Raw genomic sequence first — 19,199 nt, forward strand, 5'->3', positions numbered from 1 at the left:
CATTCTTTTCTTAGAATCATAGGGATGGAAGGACCTTATACCTCTAGTCTAACCTGCTCCCCAATGCAGGGTCTTTATTCCATCCTGGACCGTAGTGAGTTCTAAATCCCATCATTTTACCAGTTTGCTTGTGCATGCTCACATGCTCGTGGGCATGCACGGTGCTTCTGCTCATGTGCAGAAGCATCCTGGGTGAATGGGCAGAGCCTCCCATTGCCACTGCTACCAGTTTGCAGAATCAGGAGCAACCTACCGCTCATCCCGGACAAATGGTTTTCCAATTTTTTTTCTTGAAAACTTCCAGGGATGAGACAGCCACCAACTTTGGCAGGCAAGCTGTTTTATTGGTTTACTGCTCTCACTGCTAGGAAATTTCTCCTTACTTCCAACCAGGATCTCTCTTTAACCTGTTGCTTTTTGTTCTGCCCTCGGGTGCTTTGGAGAATAAGTCAATAACTTTTCTCTGTGTCTCTCCTTCAAGTATTGGAAGATTCAAGTCACCCCTAATCCTTCTCTTTGTTAGACTAGGCCAATGATGGCGAACCTATGGCATGGGTGCCATAGGTGACACATGGAGCCATATCTGCTGGCACACAAGCTGTTGCCCGAGCTCAGCTCCTACGTACATGTGTGTGCTGGTCAGCTGATTTTTGACTCACACAGAGGCTCTGAGAGGGTGTTTTTTGCTTCCAAAGAGCCTCCAGGGGGATGGGGGAAGGCATTTTTACCTTCTCCCAGCTCCAGGGAAGCTTTTGGAGTCTGGGGAGAGCAAAACACGAGCCTTCTGGGCCCACCAGAAGTTGGGAAACAGTACATTTCTGGCCTCCAGAGGGCCTCCAGGCAGCAGGGGAAGCTGTTTTCTTCCTCCCCAGGCATTGAATTTTGGGTGTCGGCACTTGTACATGTGCAATAGCATACGCCCATGCCTTTTCGACACCCGAGGAAAAAAAGGTTCGCCATCACTGGACTAGATGTACCTAGTTCCTTCAATTGTTCATCAAATGGTCTAGCCTCATGGCCCTTTATCATCTTTGTTGCTGCTCTCTGCATGCTTTCTAGGCTCTCAGTATCTTTTTTTTGTATTATTTTGACCGAAACTGGAAACAATATTCCAAGTGTGGCCTCACCAAGCCTCACAATATTGAATGAAATACTAGCCATCCAAGTGTTTAGCTGCTGGCTCTGAAAATATACGAATGCTTCTGACCTCTGCTAACAAGGGATTTCCTATATCATTTCAACCAAATAAAACTATGATGCCAATCTTCTTTCTATTTCTTTTCCCACAATTTTAAATAATCAGTATCAGTTTCCCATAACAGCAGACTTTCAAGACAGTTTTTCAAAATGTGACAGGTATACTTTTATCTTTTCTAAAGTTTCACTGGAAACAAATGTTAAACGTCTATTCTGAATGCAAACAACTATAGGTTTGTCAGAGATCTAGTAATTTATTTATTTTTGCAAAAAAGAAAAACATGGTATTCGTCCCACTCATCTAAAAAAGGAAGTCTTTTCATAGCAATACCCAAATAAACTCACAGAGCCCCCAAAAATGTGAGAATTGAGAAGTTAACCTCGATTACTGCAAATAAAAGCTGTTCTGATCCCTGAGATTATGCTCGTACCATTTTAAAAGGGGACAAAAAAGGCTAGATAGTTTAGGACTTTCAACTTGCATGTGTAATGCAAATATATGTTCCTAGGAAAGGGAAAAGTGATTGCTATAAAATCTAAACCAACCAGATCGCCTGAAAATAAAGAGATTTAAAGTCATCTATGGAATGGAATGAAATGGGGAATTAAGACAGGCTTGATTTAGTCATTAAAATACGTAGGTTAATAGCTTCCCTGTATATCATTCCCTGTATGTAGACAGTAATCTTATAACACATGCCTCTTATGTTCTTATACTTAATAAAATCAAGGTCAAAGTTACCAAATGTTCTTGGTTATGTGTCACCCTGAGCAGTTTTTAAATGGACCTGCAGTCAATTATCTAATTAATCATGGCCAACCTTGGCAACTTTGAGACCTGTGGGCTTCAACTCCCAGAATTCCCCAGCCAGCATTGGTAACTGAGGAATTCTGGAAATTGAAGTCTACATATCTTAAAGTTCCCAAGATTGGACATCTAATGTATACTGGATGTCTTGATGCACATATCGTACTAAAAGTAGGAAGATTGGGCTTCTCATTTTCCACCTCCAGCAGAATCCAAAACAGCACCATACCAATGTAAAATAATACTTTCAAAGAAAATTGAACCGTGAAACACAAAAGAAACCAAAACATTTTAAAAATTAAAAAATGGTCCTCCACACTACCTATTTACCCCTCTAACATTATTTCAGAAGCAAAACCAGTCTAGTGCATCCTTGCTTCTTTCTATGAAAGCCATTGCTCGTGGTTGTCTAGCCAAGTGCTGCTATAGACGAAGTCCTGGAATCAGAGATGTTGTCTGAATTAGGTAACAAGCACTTCCTGAATGGGTAAAGTGTTGGCCCAAGCCAAACATGCGTTCAGATATTGCATCCTACAGTAGACAGATTGACTCTTCCATGAAGACTCCAGGCAAGGAGGGCAGCATCCTGTCTGTTTCTAGTCTGGCACCCATGACCATCTCAACCCACTGCCCCTCTGCCCTTCTAAATGCATTACTCATGTCCCACTAAAGGTTGAGCACAGAGGTGAGATGCCTTAAAAATAAATCAGCTTTCATAAGGTGGGCAACTAGACAACCTTTTTTTATTTAAAACAAATGGTCATTTGATCTGATCCAGCCAATTAACCATTATGTTCGTACGTTCTCCCTGTTTGGTTTCTACTGTGTTTTCCCCAAAATAAGACATCCCCCCAAATAAGTCCTTGTCTGAAAATAAACCCTTCCCTCCAAAAATAATCCCTCCCCTGAAAATAAGCCCTCTCCGAAAATATTTAAACGCATGTGCAGCCAGTCCCCACCGTTTCCTCTGGTTAGGGTTAGGGAGACAGACCTGGGAACCAGGTAAGATGGCAGGAGGAGCCCCGTCTTGCTCCATGCACCCAAAAGACCTCCACCCAAAATTATTATTATTATTATTATTATTATTATTATTATTATTATATAATAGTTAATAATAATAATTAGCAATTAATAATAAATAGTAAATAATTATTAATAATAATAATTATTAAATAATTATTAATATTAATTAATAATAATAGTAATTAATAATTAGCAATTAATAATTAGTAATTAGTAATTAATAATTAATAATCTTGCTCCATGCACCCAAAAGACCTCCCCCCCAAATAAGGGCAAACGCTTATTTTGGTGTTCAAAAAAATATAAGAGAGGGTCTTATTTTCAGGGAAACACAGGAATAAAGATTTTAATTTCCCAAAGACTTCCAACCAATCAGATTTGATGCTGTGTTGTGGGTTTAGGAGTCTTACTTAATCTAAATGGTACATGTACACCTCTCCTATTTTTTAAGCTACTGTAATTCTCTTCATTGTTCTCCTCCACATCTCCTCCTCCCTTATGTGGCCTAAAACTGCCATGTCCATGCTCCTCTCAGGCTAAAGCTATGGAATAAAAGGCCCATTTCAGAATGACAGGAATAGCAGCAGAAATGGGCAAGAAACCAAAGAGGAAGAAAACAGGATCCCTGGATTTGGGTGCTCCCTTATTGCTTAAAAAAATACCTTGTTAGCACCTTTAAAGGAAAAAGCTGCTTACTGAAGATAATGTTCTTAAATAATCTAGAGGCAGTGACTCTTGGCTTCTTGTTGTAAGCAAAATGGCAGCTGTATCCTTTTGCTTCTGGTTTTCTTTGGCTTTTTTAAGCCTTTAGAAAAGTGCTACAAAAGAGTAAAAATGTTAATGCTATTATAAATGAATGGGCGTTTGCTTTGAATCCTTCAAATGAGAATGTCTTGATGGTGCCCCAAAGAATCTGTTGAGGAAGGAAGGAAGGATGGAAGGAAGAAAGAAAGAAAGAAAGAAAGAAAGAAAGGAGAGGGGGAGAGAAAGAAAGAAAGAAAGAAAGAAGAGAGAGAGGGAGAGAAAGAAAGAAAGAAGAGAGAGGGGGAGAGAAAGAAAGAAGAGAGAGGGGGAGAGAAAGAAAGAAAGAAGAGAGAGAGGGAGAGAAAGAAAGAAAGAAAGAAGAGAGAGGGGGAAAGAAAGAAAGAAGAAAGAGAGAGAAAGAAAGAAAGAAAGAAGAGAGAGAGGGAGAGAAAGAAAGAAGAGAGAGGGGGAGAGAGAGGGGGAGAGAAAGAAAGAAAGAAAGAAGAGAGGGGGGAGAGAAAGAAAGAAAGAAGAGAGGGAGAGAAAGAAAGAAAGAAAGAAGAGAGAGGGGGAGAGAAAGAAAGAAAGAAAGAAGAGAGAGGGGGAGAGAAAGAAAGAAAGAAGAGAGAAGGGGAGAGAAAGAAAGAAAGAGACAGCAAAAGACAGAGAGAGGGAGAGGGAGGGGGGAGGAAGTTCTAGCAAAGAATAGCCATGCTCATGTCAATGTCAAGGAAGTGGTTCTGGAAATGGCATCTGGCTCTTTGGATACCCCATTGTCCTTTCTCCGTTCTGCTACACCTGAAGAGACACGGGATGGTTTGCTGTCTCCTTGCGATGCTGCTAAAATTTTGTCCAGCATCACAGGGAACCCCTGAAGTGTTGAGTTAATCTGGAGGTTCTCAGGAATCCATTGAGCCGTCAGCTGGCGAGGAGAAGGCAGGCGGACTGATCTTCTAACTCTTGTGGTGATGTTGCCGGGACAGTGCCAGGGGATAGTCGCCCGACATATACTGTGGGCTGTTAAACTGGTCGTCATGGTGGGCAAGGGACGAACCGCCCCTGTCTCCTTTGCAGTGGTAGCCATTATCCTTTGCAGGCGACTCGCAGCCGTGGGGTAGAAAGGCAGTGGTGGCAAAGGGCTGGGAAGGACAGCTCCCTGTTGTATTTCAGTCTCGGGGGCTGTACGGTCAACACCAGGAGGCCAAGTGGTGGCAACTCTTTTGCTGCAGGATTCACAGCACAGCTTGTGGTAGCCAGGAATGGAGCAGTATCGAGCTAGGACTTCCATTTGGCAGAATACAGACTTGTCCCCAAGGCAAGACACCTCTGTGACGAGAGAGAGAAAAAATCACAAAAAGGTTTCTTGAAGTGGAGTGAAAATACTCTTTGCTCAGGCACACTGTCTGCTGCCCAATGCCCAGAGTTGGAAGGGTTTTAAAAAACCAACCATACAGGTAGCCCTGGATTTATAACAGCCGCACGAATCCCAGCGACCGGTTAGGTCCCACAGAGCTGGCCTTCTCCGGGTCCCGTCGACTAAACAATGTCGTTTGGCGGGACCCAGGAGAAGAGCCTTCTCTGTGGCGGCCCCGACCCTCTGGAACCAGCTCCCCCCAGATATCAGAGTTGCCCCCACCCTCCTTGCCTTTCGCAAGCTCCTTCAAACCCACCTCTGCCGTCAGGCATGGGGGAATTGAAATTTCCCTTCCCTCTAGGCTTATAGAATTTATACATGGTATGCTTGTATGTATGAGTGGTTCTTTAAATTGGGGTTTTTTAGATTATTTTTAATATTAGATTTGTTTACATTGTCTTTTTTATTGTTGTTAGCCACCCCGAGTCTTCAGAGAGGGGAGGCATACAAATCTAATAAATACAAATACAAATACAGATCATTTAGTGACTGTCTGAACAACACTGAACAACATGACTTATGACCGTTTTTCACATTTACAACAATTGCAGCACAGACCTGTGATCAAAATTCAGGCACTTGGTATCTGACTCATATTTATGACGATTGCAAAGTCACAGATCACCTTTTGCAAACTCTTGACAAGCAAAGTCAATGGGAAAGCCAGATCCACTTAATAGTCATGTTATTAACTGTGGCCAAAAAAGGTCATAAAATGGAGAAAAACTCACTTAACAAATGTCTCATTTACCAACAGAAATTTTGGGTTCAATAGTGATCATAAATTGAGGAATACCTGTAACTATCTCAAATATAGCTAATGAACGTTCTGGATTGTACAATCATCGACAGGAAAAAAAAATACAAATCTTCATGGCACACTATTGTGCAAATACAACCCCCCTGTTATATACAAGTACATCCAAATTAAATCAACCACATCTAGATTGTTCTTGCAATAATGAAAGAGTAGCATGGATGCATACCCAAATAAATTAGAACATGGCTAGAAGCAGGAGTTATTAACAAGGAGAAAGAAAAAGAAGAAAGACATAATTAGACAAAAGAGGAGCTACAGATTTGTTTAGTACTACATAATAACCTTCAAAAGAAACATATGGAGTAAACTAAACAGGATTATCAGAAATTCAGGACGTCAATGGTATTTGTGATATGATCTTTGTTACTAACAATTTCCATCAGGATTCATAAATGAGTAATGAGCATTCGCATAATCTTTTGCTCTGAAGAAATTGTCAATTCCAACATCAAAAGCCTTGCTCTAATGATATTATTATTATTATTATTAATAATAATAATTTATTAGATTTGTATGCCGCCCCTCTCCAAAGACTCGGGCGGCTCACAACAATAATAAAAACAATATTTAGGCTTTAAATATTGTTATATAGGCTTTAAAAGTGTGGTATGCATTTTCTGTTTCTCATGGTAAACAATTTTTTTAAATGAAGTTTGCAACAATAGACATTCAATTTAAACTGATGCCCGTTCAGGAAAAAAACACGCTATCCTTCACTGCTTATGGAAGACAAGAACAAAACACTTTAACAGCATTAAATTTATCAGTAGCACAGCAAGTTAAAATATTACATAGAAGCCTCAGAAGAAATGATGATGAGATGAACAGAAAAGATACTGAGGAACATCTTTATAGTTTTTGGGGTCGTAGCTTTGAGTCAATCTTCACTCTATGAGCAACTAGTATAGTTTCATGAAGTGGTCACCATTGTCTCCTTCCTAGGGTTGAGGGGAAATGGCTTGCCAAAATAATCTGGCTTTGTGACTAAACCAGGACTAGAACTCATATCTCCTGACTTTTAGCACAGCGCCTTTAACCATTACACTAATCTGGCTTAAGAAGGCTTACAAAATATAAACCAGGCAAGCATAAACAGCAACACGGAGATGTCATTAGACTAGATGCAAAGAAACATCTTTTGGAACAGAATAGATAGATCTCGCTATTTGCAAATACCTAAAAGGATGGCAGTGTGTTTTACTAAAAAGGAAAAAAAAAATGGAGAAAAAAATTCAAAGAAAAGCTGTGATCTGCATATATTTATCTTGGACTACGCCTCCCTAACTCATCCACTTTGCTTCCGAGGAGATATTAGCCTAATATGACTAAACAAACAGGAATGAAGTCTTGGAAAGCTTTAATCTTATATGGCAGTGATTTTTCTTTTTCTGTGCCAAAAATGGGAGTGCATGTGTGAGCTAGCAAATGTGCGCTAGCACAGTGTTTCCGAACCTTGGCAACTTGAAGATATCTGGACTTCAACTCCCAGAATTCCCCAGCCAGCATTCGCTGGCTGGGGAATTCTGGGAGTTGAAGTCCAAATATCTTCAAATTGCCAAGGTTGGAAAACATGTGCTAGACCATGTGCATGCCAGCACAAAATCCTCTCCGCGTGTGCCACACTGTGGATGCGCACTTGCCTATGCATGGGCTGTTTTTCACCTTCTCAGGTTTCAGGAGGCTTCCCTGAAGTCTTTGGAGTACAAGAAACAGCCAAACAGGCAAACCGGAAGTCTGTTTCTGAACTTCTGGTAGGCCTGTTGGGCCATTGTTCGCCCTCCCCAACTTCAGGGAAGCCTCCTGAAGCCTGGGGAGGGCAAAAATCAGCTGGCCATCACACACATGTCCTCTGGAGCTGACATGGGGCAACAGCTGATGTGCCCTCAGATATAGCTCCCCATGCCACTCGCCATCATGGCTATATGGTTTTTCTAGCAATAAATGTCACTGCCATAAATATAAGGCCACAAACACTTGTAACATGTGCCATAAACATGTATAAAGAATTATACTAATGAACCCGTGTTAATCTCACTTGGGATTATACATTTTTTTAGTGGAAGCAAATAAAATAGTTTTCACATTATAAAAGTATTTACTAAGCTTGATGTACTGTAACATAAGGAACAATTTATTGTCCCCAGGAAAATAAGATCGTTCTGTTCTTCTCAAGAATTGTTTCTCTCATTATTTCCATTTAGTGGTTAGTCAGATGATAGTTGTCTGTACAATAAGAGCAGCATCTTTAGGATTTTGTTTTACAAAGATCCATTTTTGGCTATTACGCTTTTTATTAATTTAATGTGCTTCATTCACTTGCACACTTGGATAGCTAGCAAACCAAATTATGTTTGATGGTTTGTTTGTTTGTTTGTTTGTTTACTTACTTACTTACTTACTTACTTACTTACTTACTTACTTACTTACTTACTTATTAGATTTGTATGCCGCCCCTCTCCGGAGACTCGGGCCAGCTCACAACAAAGGTTTAGAAAGCAATTGTTTTTTTAAAAGGGTTTAGTAGATTTTAGTAAATGTATTCATTCATTTATACAATGAGATTGAAAACATTCCATCTTCTCAGTATTCCAGAAAATGTTTGGGATAATGCATTTCCTGGAAGGCAGCTTTCCAAAATTCAGCTTGGGGATCAGACACATGACAAGAAACCCCAAATGCATTTTGGGAATCGATTCTCCTTGTTCTGAGAAAAATCTTCTTCTATCTTATTATTTCACATAGACTAAGTACAGGAAATTATGGTAAAGCTGTCACAACCTGAATGGAAATTCTAAGGTTTCCTGAACTGAATCTTCTTATGATGAGGAGAATAGAAGAGTTAAGAGAAGTTGACTCAGAATATGAAAGACTGTACTTACTTGATGATACCTTGCTAACGGGATATTTGACACTCTCCTCGGAAACCCACTGAACCTGTGGAGTCACGTGATTGCTGGTGTTTGCATTCGCTGTGACATCTGGTGGCTTCCCTGAAAGAAGAGGAGTAAAAGAAGACATCTGGATCTCAGCTTGGAAGTAGAAGGGTCACTAAACCTTTCTCCAGAATAATCTTCTACTTTTGGTGGGAATACTTTTTAAGCCTTCTGAATAAAATCTTAAACAAATATATAGGTCCGTGACTTATGACCTTTTGCTTAGCGATGGTTCAAAGTTACAACAGTGCCAAAGAAGTGATTTATGACACCCATCCTTGAAGTTGTGACTGTTGAACCAGCATCATGGTTACATGATCTCAATTCATGTGCATGGCAGCTGGGTTGCATTTGCAACTGGCTGCAGCATTCTATGGTCATCCGACTTCTGACAAGCAATATCAGTTGGGAAAACCGGATTTGCCTAATGATTGTGATGATTCACTTAACTAAAAATGGTCATAAAACTGGGTCTGGTCATTGATGATTTGCTTAATGACTGCAATGCTTAGCGATTAAAATTCCAGTCCCCATTGTGATCAAGGATTACATGTACAGGGTACTTTGTTTCTTTAAACCTTTAACACCCCCACCCAGCTGTAGACCAGCTAAATTCCATGGCTCACCAGAAATTGGATGGCCCAAGCGAGCAAAGTCCCACATGTGCATGCGAAGGATCCAGGTCATGCACAAAACTACCCCACTGGTCCACAGAAAAACTGTACCCTATGGAACTAGTCCCTGGCACCAAAAAATAGTTCCTGAGACTGTTACTGTAAAATGATATGTAAAATAATGCATTTGGGGAAAAGGAATCCTCAATCTGATTATTGTATTGGCAGTTCTGTGTTAGCAAAAACTTCAGAAGAGAAGGATTTAGTGGTAGTGATTTCTGACAGTCTCAAAATGGGTGAGCAGTGTGGTCGGGCGGTAGGAAAAGCAAGTAGGATGCTTGGCTGCATAGCTAGAGGTATAACAAGCAGGAAGAGGGAGATTGTGATCTCGCTATATAGAGCGCTGGTGAGACCACATTTGAAATACTGTGTTCAGTTCTGGAGACCTCACCTTCAAAAAGATATTGACAAAATTGAACGGGGTCCAAGACGGGCTATAAGATTGGTGGAAGGTCTTAAGCATAAAACGTAGCAGGCAAGACTTAATGAACTCAATCTGTATAGTCTGGATGACAGAAGGAAAAGGGGGGACATGATCGAAACATTTAAATATGTTAAAGAGTTAAATAAGGTTCAGGAGGGAAGTGTTTTTAATAGGAATGTGAACATAAGAATAAGAGAACACAATCTGAAGTTAGTTGGGGGAAAGATCAAAAGCAACATGAGAAAATATTATTTTACTGAAAGAGTATTAGATTCTTGGAACAAACTTCCAGCAGACGTGGTTGGTAAATCCACAGTAACTGAATTTAAACATGCCTAGGATATATCCATCCTAAGATAAAATACAGGAAATAGTATAAGGGCAGACTAGATGGACCATGAGGTCTTTTTTCTGCTGTCAGTCTTCTGTGTTTCTATGTTTCTATGTTTCTACTTTACACAACTTATTGTAGCCTTCCTTAAAATAATTGTTTTGGAAGCAGCTCCAAGGATATCACGACAAAAGTACTGTATCTGTAGACTCTACCACTTTCATTAACATAATTTAAGCATTGCATTATCGATATAAGCTCCCACCTCTTTGAAATATATATGCGATGCGTAATTAACATATAAAATGGGTGAAACTTATAATAGTGCCACACTACTCTCACAATCTCCCCACACATATAGACACCCAAATACATTACCATAGATGTGGCTCGTTCAAGACAGATGGATGCCTACAAAGTGTTTTCAGCCTTTGTAGCATTTATTTGTAACTCTCTTTATAAATCTTGTGAAAAATGATTTCAGGGATTGGGTATGTCACATGCTAGTCACCACCACCCATTTTAGTGAAGGGGGGAAAGTTGCGATATATCATGTGATGACAATATGAGTTTGACACCCCCGGTCTAGACTAATGAAGAGAAGAACTAGGGGTGATTTGATATTTGAGGGGTTGCCACTAAGATGGGGGTGGTGGGGGTGTCAACCTATTTCCCAAAGCCCCAGAAGCAGAAGGCAGAACAAGAAGCAATGGATGGAAACTAATGAAGGAGGGAAGCAACCTAGAAGTAGGGAGACATTTTCTGATAGTTAGAACAATGGAATGACTTGCCTCCAGAAGTTATGGGTGCTTCAACATTGGATACTTTTAAGAAGAGATTGGATAACCACTTGTCTGAAATGGTATGGGGTTTCTTGCACCAAGTTGTCCCTGAAAGCCTTGAATATAGACTCCCAAACAGAGAGCAAAAAAGCCACAGAAAAATGTAAACATGTATTGATATGTCTGTGCAACCATCAAGCCATTCACATATATGTTGATCAGCATTCTGACATTCTGGTTTGTTTTGTTTCTAACAATGGATCCATTTTATTTCACTACACATGTATAGACACAGTTATTTAATTCCTTGCACAATTCCAGGTTCTCTCACCTTGGCATTCCTCCAGTTGGCAAACTTGGAAAGCCTCTGGCTTCTCACTGTCACACTGACCAATGCTGTTGTCACTGGACTTGCAAACCACTTGGCGTTGCTGTAAGCCTTCTCCGCAACTGACTGAGCACTGCCGGAGGAGGAAAACAGATCCATCAAGGAGGTGGAAAGAAGGAAAGCTGTAGCTATTCCAGGGCTGTCACACTCAAGGCCCAGGGGCCTGGAAACAGTGAAGGACCAGCCAATAGTGCTTCTGCTGGGAAAATGGAACCCCCCCCCCCCCGAGCTCCATTTTTGGCTGCCACGGCCTCCTGCAACCCTCTGACATTGAAAACAGAAGTCGCGAGGGCTGTGTGCGGAGCTTGGGAGTCTGTTTTCACTGGCAGAGCACTCAGGCCGCCTCAGGCGCCCCCAACAGGAGTGACGTTGAGCTGGCCATGCCCCCTGGCCACACAACAGCTCCCCACTGAGGTCAAACACAAGCCTGATGCAACCCTCAATGAAATTGAATAAACAAATAAGGCAGAGGCTCCACAAATGTAATTATGTTTAGAAACGGGTACACAAACAGTTCTCCTAGCTCAGTGTTTTTCAAATTTGGCATCTGTAAGATGTGTGAACTTCAACTTTCAAAATTTCCCAGCCATTATACTGGGAGATGAAATTCACACATCTTAAAGTAGCCCAATTTGAAAAATGCTGCTCTAGCTGGATTTTCCTTTCCTTCTTTCCTTTCTTTTTTCCCTCTTTCCTTTCTCTACTCCCCTTTTTATTTGTTGAATTTATATTGTATTGATGTGACTCTGGGTGGCAGACCCAATTAAAACACAAGTAGCCAAGATATCTAACAATACAAAAAAAATACCAAACCAAAGCATAAAAAAATTAAAAACATTAATTAAAATTGACAATATGAGGATTAATCATTTAAAGCAGTGGTCCCCAACGTTTTTTCCACCAGGGACCAGTTTCAGCAAGACAATTTTTCTATGGCCCAGTGGGGGCGGAAAGGGGCGTGGTTGGAGGCGGGATTAAGCATGGGGGTGCTGGTCCTCCCCGCCCCTCTTTCCCGCCATCGTCCTGTGGCCGGCAGAACCTGCCTCCCAAGCCCTCTTGCCCAGCGGGAGCTAAGCGCTGGAGAGAGGGGGTCAGGCTGGCCCTCCTGCCTCCCCCCAGCCAAAAACGCAAAAGTGCCCCGCGGCAGAAGCCAAAAGAGGCTTGAGCCTCTCGGTCCTTCCCGCCCCTCTGTCCCATCCATCGTCCTGTGGCCGGCAGAACCTGCCTCCCGAGGCCTCTTGCCCGGCGGGAGGCGAAGCGCTGGAGGGAGGGGGTGGTGGCATGAGGGCCGGCAGCTGCTGACTCCACGGACCGGTGCAACATGCCCCGCGGCCCGGTACTGGTCCGCGGCCCGGTGGTTGGGGACCCCTGATTTAAAGGATTCACATGTTAACAATGCTAGGATCAATGCTCACCAAGGTTTAGAGATAAAATAACAATGTGTTTACACTCCAAAGTATAGTGCCAAGTCAAAGTTTTGGAGAAATATCAGATCAGCATTAATTCTAACCATGCAATCAGCTGAAGGAAATAGATGGGGACTGTCATTACATTCTCTTCCGTTATCTGAAATAAATTGTTGATCCAATATATCTGAAGAGGTTGTGGAATACACAGTGAAAAAAGTTGGAATAAAACATTCCAAGTAAAGTACATGTGCTGTCCCCAGAGACAGAGATAGTTGGACTGTATTTAGGCATGTCTCTTTAAGATATTGCATTAGGGGAAATGTAGTGAAATTGCACTCTGGGTAATGTAGTTCTACATGTGACCACATTTGTGTATTCCTATTGGCTCTGACTCGGCATGAGGGGTAATTGAAGAGAACATTCCAGAGGGTCTTTGTCTTCACCCACTAAGCCAGCCAGCATGTAGATACTACACCTAGAGCCCAGGTAAATTCAACCTCTTTTTACCTGCACAATGGGAAAGATTATACTGCAGAAGAATCGCATCATAACTGTGAGTTATTGTGAGAATGCCTGTAATAAAATGATCTGTGATATTTCATTGTGCTGAGTTATCTGACTGGGAAAAGTTGATTTGTACCAGAATAGTACATAAATGATTGGATTTGACAAATTCCATTTGCAAACACATTCACATTACATTTTGAGAAGCCACCACTTGATACAATCACTAGGTAGAAAGCAGAGGTGGGTTCCTCCCGGTTTGGACCGGTTCACCCAAAGCAGTAGCAACCTGTTGGTGATGTCACAATGGTGTCATGGATCCAGTTCGGTTGGAGCCAGTCCATGGACACTGCCATCTTTTTTTTTTAAAAAAAAAAAGATTTTTTTTTACGAATTCCTTCTGCATAACCCTCCCACCCAGCCGCATGACCGCAAAGCCACTCTCACCCAGTCACATGACTGTCAAACCACTCCCACCCAGTCACATGAGCACAAAGGCATGCCCGCTGTCACATGACCATCAAGCCATGCCCATAAAATAAACCACGCCCACAGTGGTAGTAGTAAAAAAAATTGGAACCCATCTCTGGTGGAAAGGATTTACAAAATGGATCAAACTCAACATGTTTAAAGTGTAAAACAGAGGTCTCAGGGATTTGCATTCCAAACAAAACACTAGTGTTGTGTGAATATGGGGTTGCGGGTGACACAAAAACACAGCCATTCTAAGCAGGACAACTGGATGTTCTGTACTATTTCAGTTGATGTAATTCAAAGCTATCTCGCCTCTTGGAACTTAAGTGTTATTTTCTGAATGTTCATTTCTGATCCTTGATCAAGATAGACCAGTCACACCCCTGTAAGAACAGATGTACATCAATCTTTTTTTAAAAAAAGAAGACTGCATTTATATTAGTGGCCTGGTGGAATTCAGTTTCTGCAGAACATCTTGTGCCTCTGGTAATGGCGATTGATTAAAAAGTGAGAGATTAGGGTCCTTTTTTAAAAAACAGAAGAAACAAAAGAGAGAGAAAGGGGAACCAGACAACTAATCTTTCTTTAGTTTATTTTCAATCAGTCTACCCCCAGGGTAAAAGGAGGATTCATTTGTTGCTGAGTTTGAGAAAGACAACACAAGAGGAAGGTGGTGCTAAAGTTTCCCCACCATCAAATATATATATAATCAATTTTTGTTCTTTTGCCTTTTTTTTAAACTGGATTTTAGGAACTGCTATCTCATGAGTTAATCTGGTTATAGAGTGAAAAGAATGGAGCAGGTAGCATTTCCTGACCCAATTAGCAAATGTATAGCAAACAGCACTGAAGCCACCTGATAAAGTAGGCTGCAATTCCCGAAAGATTATGCCTTTCCATAACATTTGTTATTATTATTTATTATTATTATTATTATTATTATTATTATTATTATTATTATTATTATTAATTAGATTTGTATGCTGCCCCTCTCCGAAGACTCGGGGTGGCTCACAACAGCATATATATTTTTAAAAAAACAGTATAACAATGGGACAAATCTAAGAATAAAATATATAAAAACCCCAGCAATTAAAAACCATACAGCACATATACACCAAACGTGAAATATAATAAGCTTGGGGGAGATGTCTTAGTTCCCGCATGCCTGGCGATATAGGTGGGTCTTGAGTAATTTGCGAAAGACAAGGAGGGTGGGGGCCGTTCTAATCTCTGGGGGGGAGTTGATTCCAGAGGGCCAGGGCCGCCACAGAGAAGGCTCTTCCCCTGGGGCCCACCAAATGACATTGTTTGGTCAACAGGACCCAGAGAAGGCCAACTCTGTGGGACCTTATCGGCCGTTGGGATTCGTGCGGTAGAAGGCAGTTCTGGAGGTATTCTGGTCCAAGGTCCTGTAGGGCTTTGTTTGTTAGTTACGTAGATAAAATGCTACCGTGTTTTTCCCAAAATAAGACCCTGTCTTATATTTTTTTGAACCCTGAAATAAGTCCTCGGCCTTACTGCCATGCACTCAAAAGGTCAATTGGGCTTATTATCAGGGGAGGTCTTATTTAGGGGAAAACAGGGTACTAGACTCTTGATTTCTTATTTTACCACCATATACTAACATGGCTCTCCTATAAGCTTTGTTACTATGTTTCCTAGGTCCAAAACAGTCAAAAACAGTTTGCATTTTGTTTTGGGGAAATAGAGCCACCTCCAAATGTTTCCACAGATTGTGCTTGGGACAGGATGTTTTGAGATGATTAAAACAAAGCCTCTTTTCCATCTCCATTTCTTGAGTACTCGTGGGAGGAGGTGATGCCAGATCCAGTATCTCCATAAGCTGTTAAGGCAGTGATGGGATCTTACCTGAGACCACGCCCCTGTCCTCCATTGTGCAGGACATGGGATGCGGCTGCAAGGCCTCCGAGTATCTGGTTTCTCTCCTGCGCAATATTTTGAATGCATGGTCCGGTTGGTACCGTTCTGTAGCTGTTGTATGCACTGCACCACTCTGGCCTGGACCCCAAGTTTGCCGCAGGATTTACTGCAAGCACCCCACTGCTCAGTCCCCCAGCTGCCAAGAGAACAACAAAAACAAAACAGGATTGTGAATTCCTAACAATTAATATCCTAATTATTTCTGACCAATGTCAACTGGGGTAGTGAAGGTAGCCCTCAGCTTACACATTCATTTAGTCACTGTTCAAAATTACAGTGGTACCTCTACTTAAGAACTTAATTCGTTCCATGACCAGGTTCTTAAAGTAGAAATGTTTTTAAGTAGAAGCAATTTTTCCCATAAGAATCAATGTAAAAGCAAATAATGCGTGAAAACTCATTAGGAAAGAAATAAAAGCTCGGAGTTTGGGTGGGAGGAGGAGGAGGAAGAGGAGGACCGTCGCTGCCGAAGGAAGAAGATGAGGGGAGGGGAATCAAAAAAATCCAAAACTTTAAGGCTTAAAAAAAAAGAGGGACTCTGAGGCAGCGAGAAGGAGCATGCGCCTCCAATACACCCGGCACGAGGCTGCCTCCCATACACTGCCTCCCATACTTTGGCTGCTGCTGCTGCTGCTGCTACCTGCTGCCTCTTTCTTCCCAGGCTGAAGGGCTCCCCTCCCCTCTCACATGCTCGCTTTGTAGCCGGCGCCTTCCCTTCGCTGTGGTGACTCCTCGGCTGCCCAGAGCGAAGGGAGCGTTTCTTTTCTCTGGGCACTGGCAGAGGTTTATTCCCTGTCCAAGTGCCCAGAGAAAGGAAAATGCTTTGTTCGCTCTGGACTGCCACAGCCTCCTTAAGCGCCACCAAAAGGCTCCTCTGGCAGCCCAGATGGCCGGGATTAAAGGGGGAATGGAAGGAAACTGGCCGGGCCTTTGTGCTACTCCCAAATTTCCTGGGAAATTTTTCTGGGCTCAGGTTCTTAAGTAGAAAATGGTTCTTAAATAGAGGCAAAAAAATCTTGAACACCTGGTTCCTATCTAGAAAAGTTCTTAAGTAGAGACGTTCTTAGGTGGAGGTACCACTGTACAATGGACTTGAAAAAAAGTGACGTATGACCGCTTTTCACACTTACAACCGTTGTGGTATAATGTGATTCCAATGCTTGGCAACCGGTTCATATTTATGACGGTTGTAGTGCCCTGGGGTCGTGTGATCACCTTTTGTGACCTTCTGACAAACAAAGTCAATGGGGAAACCAGATTCACTTAACAACCATGTTACCAACTTATCAACTGTACTGGTTCACTTAACCACTGTGGCAAGGTTGTAAGATGGGGCAAAACTCACTTAACAAATGTCTCACTTAACAACGGAAATTTGGGGTTCATTTGTGGTCGAAGGTTGAGGACTACTTGTATTTGAGATTGTATTTGGGAGCTCATATAATCTGGGTTTTTCAACCTCGAAGTCTTTAAGATGTGTGGACTTCAACCCTCAGAATTTCCCAGTCAAAAAGAAAGGAACTCCTTAAACAGACCTCTATTTAACCTCATTGAATTTGGGAAACAATGAGTTGCTTGTCAGCAATAAATAAGGCTATTAACCAGAGAATAAACTTTTAATATGAGCAACAACAAAAAAGCTGTTTTTGGTAAAGCCATTTTTTTTAAAGTTGTAGCTGAATGGTACTTGGTCTTAATATTCACAATTAGAACTACATTTTTCTTGGTATTCAAGATTTGCTGATTTGCAATTCTGTCATACAGTGTGTTACAAAAATATTATACCAGTGTGCAGGAAATTGTCCATTGAAAATATATTTTCTTATTATACATATAAAGATTAACTGGTCACTAGTTCAATTTGTTCCCTATTTATACAATAAAATAAGAAAACATGGGTTTCTTTTTGCGTTGGATGGGGAATGAACACTCAAACACAAGAGCTGGATGAAAATGGGTCACTTTATTGAATTACAGAAAGAGACCTGCAGAGGAAGCTAAATGGGGCGGAATACATGAACACAACATACGTGGGCAACTAATGGGCATAATTCCTTGCTTGGTAAGGGTGAAGCATGACATGCATTCACTCAAACGTGAAAGCCATGGCCAGCGTGTGGCAGGGCTCTCCCCCATGACCCGGAACCGGAAATGATGTGGATGAGCCCCAAGCGTTCCTCCTTCACACCGCTCCGTCCGGAGAGGAAGCATGAGTTGTGTGACCAAGGAACCCATCATCTTTCAAAAGATGCCCAAGGGAGAAAACACAGTTGCTATTGACACCCTTACCGCCCCGTTTCTGCCAAATAGCGATCAATAATAAAATAAATTTCATATCAACCTATTTACAAACCAATAGAACTCTAAACCCTTAAACCTCACACCCGACCAGGATGGAGAAGGCGAAAAAACAATCTGACAAACTTACTAGATTGCAAAAAATTCCTTCTCGGCCCCTACGGGCGACTTCTGAAAGACATCCTGGATATAGTGGACGGTGGGTGGGTGACCAATCGGGAGGTGAGCAGAGAGCAAAAGGAGAGAGGAGGAGAAGAGCAGGCCCTGAAATAGGCCTGAAAACCACGCCCCTCTCTCCCGGCAGCCCTTGCGAGCCAATTATGGCTTGAGGGCGCTCCCCGAAGGAGGCAATCAGCTGGGAGGCGGTGCTATCGCCCCTCCCAGCCATAGGAATGTTTTCGTCTGGCCCCTTTAATGCATCTGAGTGCTGCATTAGCTGGGAGTTAATGCATCAGCTGCATCAGCTGGGAGGCAGTGTTTATTGCCCCTCCCTACCTCCGCAAATGTCGGCCGGGCGATGATTTCACCCAGCCTCTCAATTCTCTCTCAATGGGCCTGGCATCCAAGATTTTTCACAAATCTTCCAAAAATGCTACTTATGCATTTATGTAAGCTTACAAGTTAGACTTGTTACACACATTTAGGAGAATAAAGAAATGACATGAATGGACAATAGTGATTTGCGGATTGTAACACATCAGTTCTTTCTCCCCTCCAACAAAATAGATAGTCCTCAACTTATGGCTGCAAGGGAGGCCAAAATTTCTGTTGCTAATCAAGACGGCCAATTGAGTTTTGCCCCATTTTATGACTTTATAGCCACAGTTGTTAAGCAAATCACTGTGGACATTAAGTGAATCGTGCAGTTGTTAAGCAAATCTGGCTTCCTCTATTGACTTTGCTTGAAAGGTTACAAACTCATGGTTCCATCACACTGCAATTGTGGCAAATACACAGCAGATGCCATGTCCCTAAATTTTGCCACGTGACCGCGGGTTACGCTGTAAAAGTCGTAAATGTGGAAAAACAGTC

At 41.9% G+C, this 19,199-nt stretch overlaps 1 protein-coding gene across 1 annotated transcript in view; it reads right to left on the bottom strand.

Annotated features, from left to right (window-relative positions):
- Positions 1-4,444: 4,444 nt before the first annotated feature.
- ADAMTS14 (ADAM metallopeptidase with thrombospondin type 1 motif 14) overlaps positions 4,445-19,199 on the bottom strand; it is an 89,481-nt gene continuing 74,726 nt past the window's right edge. Inside the window, exons 19-22 of the mRNA XM_070753951.1 lie at positions 15,798-16,005; positions 11,482-11,611; positions 8,886-8,996; positions 4,445-5,098 (exon numbers count right to left, since the gene is read on the bottom strand). Coding sequence (XP_070610052.1) covers positions 4,488-5,098; positions 8,886-8,996; positions 11,482-11,611; positions 15,798-16,005 — 1,060 coding nt within the window. The 3' untranslated portion in view covers positions 4,445-4,487. The remainder of the gene's footprint in view (positions 5,099-8,885; positions 8,997-11,481; positions 11,612-15,797; positions 16,006-19,199) is intronic.

Source organism: Erythrolamprus reginae, chromosome 5 (genome assembly GCF_031021105.1).
Source record: "Erythrolamprus reginae isolate rEryReg1 chromosome 5, rEryReg1.hap1, whole genome shotgun sequence".
Classification (NCBI taxonomy): Eukaryota; Metazoa; Chordata; class Lepidosauria; order Squamata; family Dipsadidae; genus Erythrolamprus; species Erythrolamprus reginae.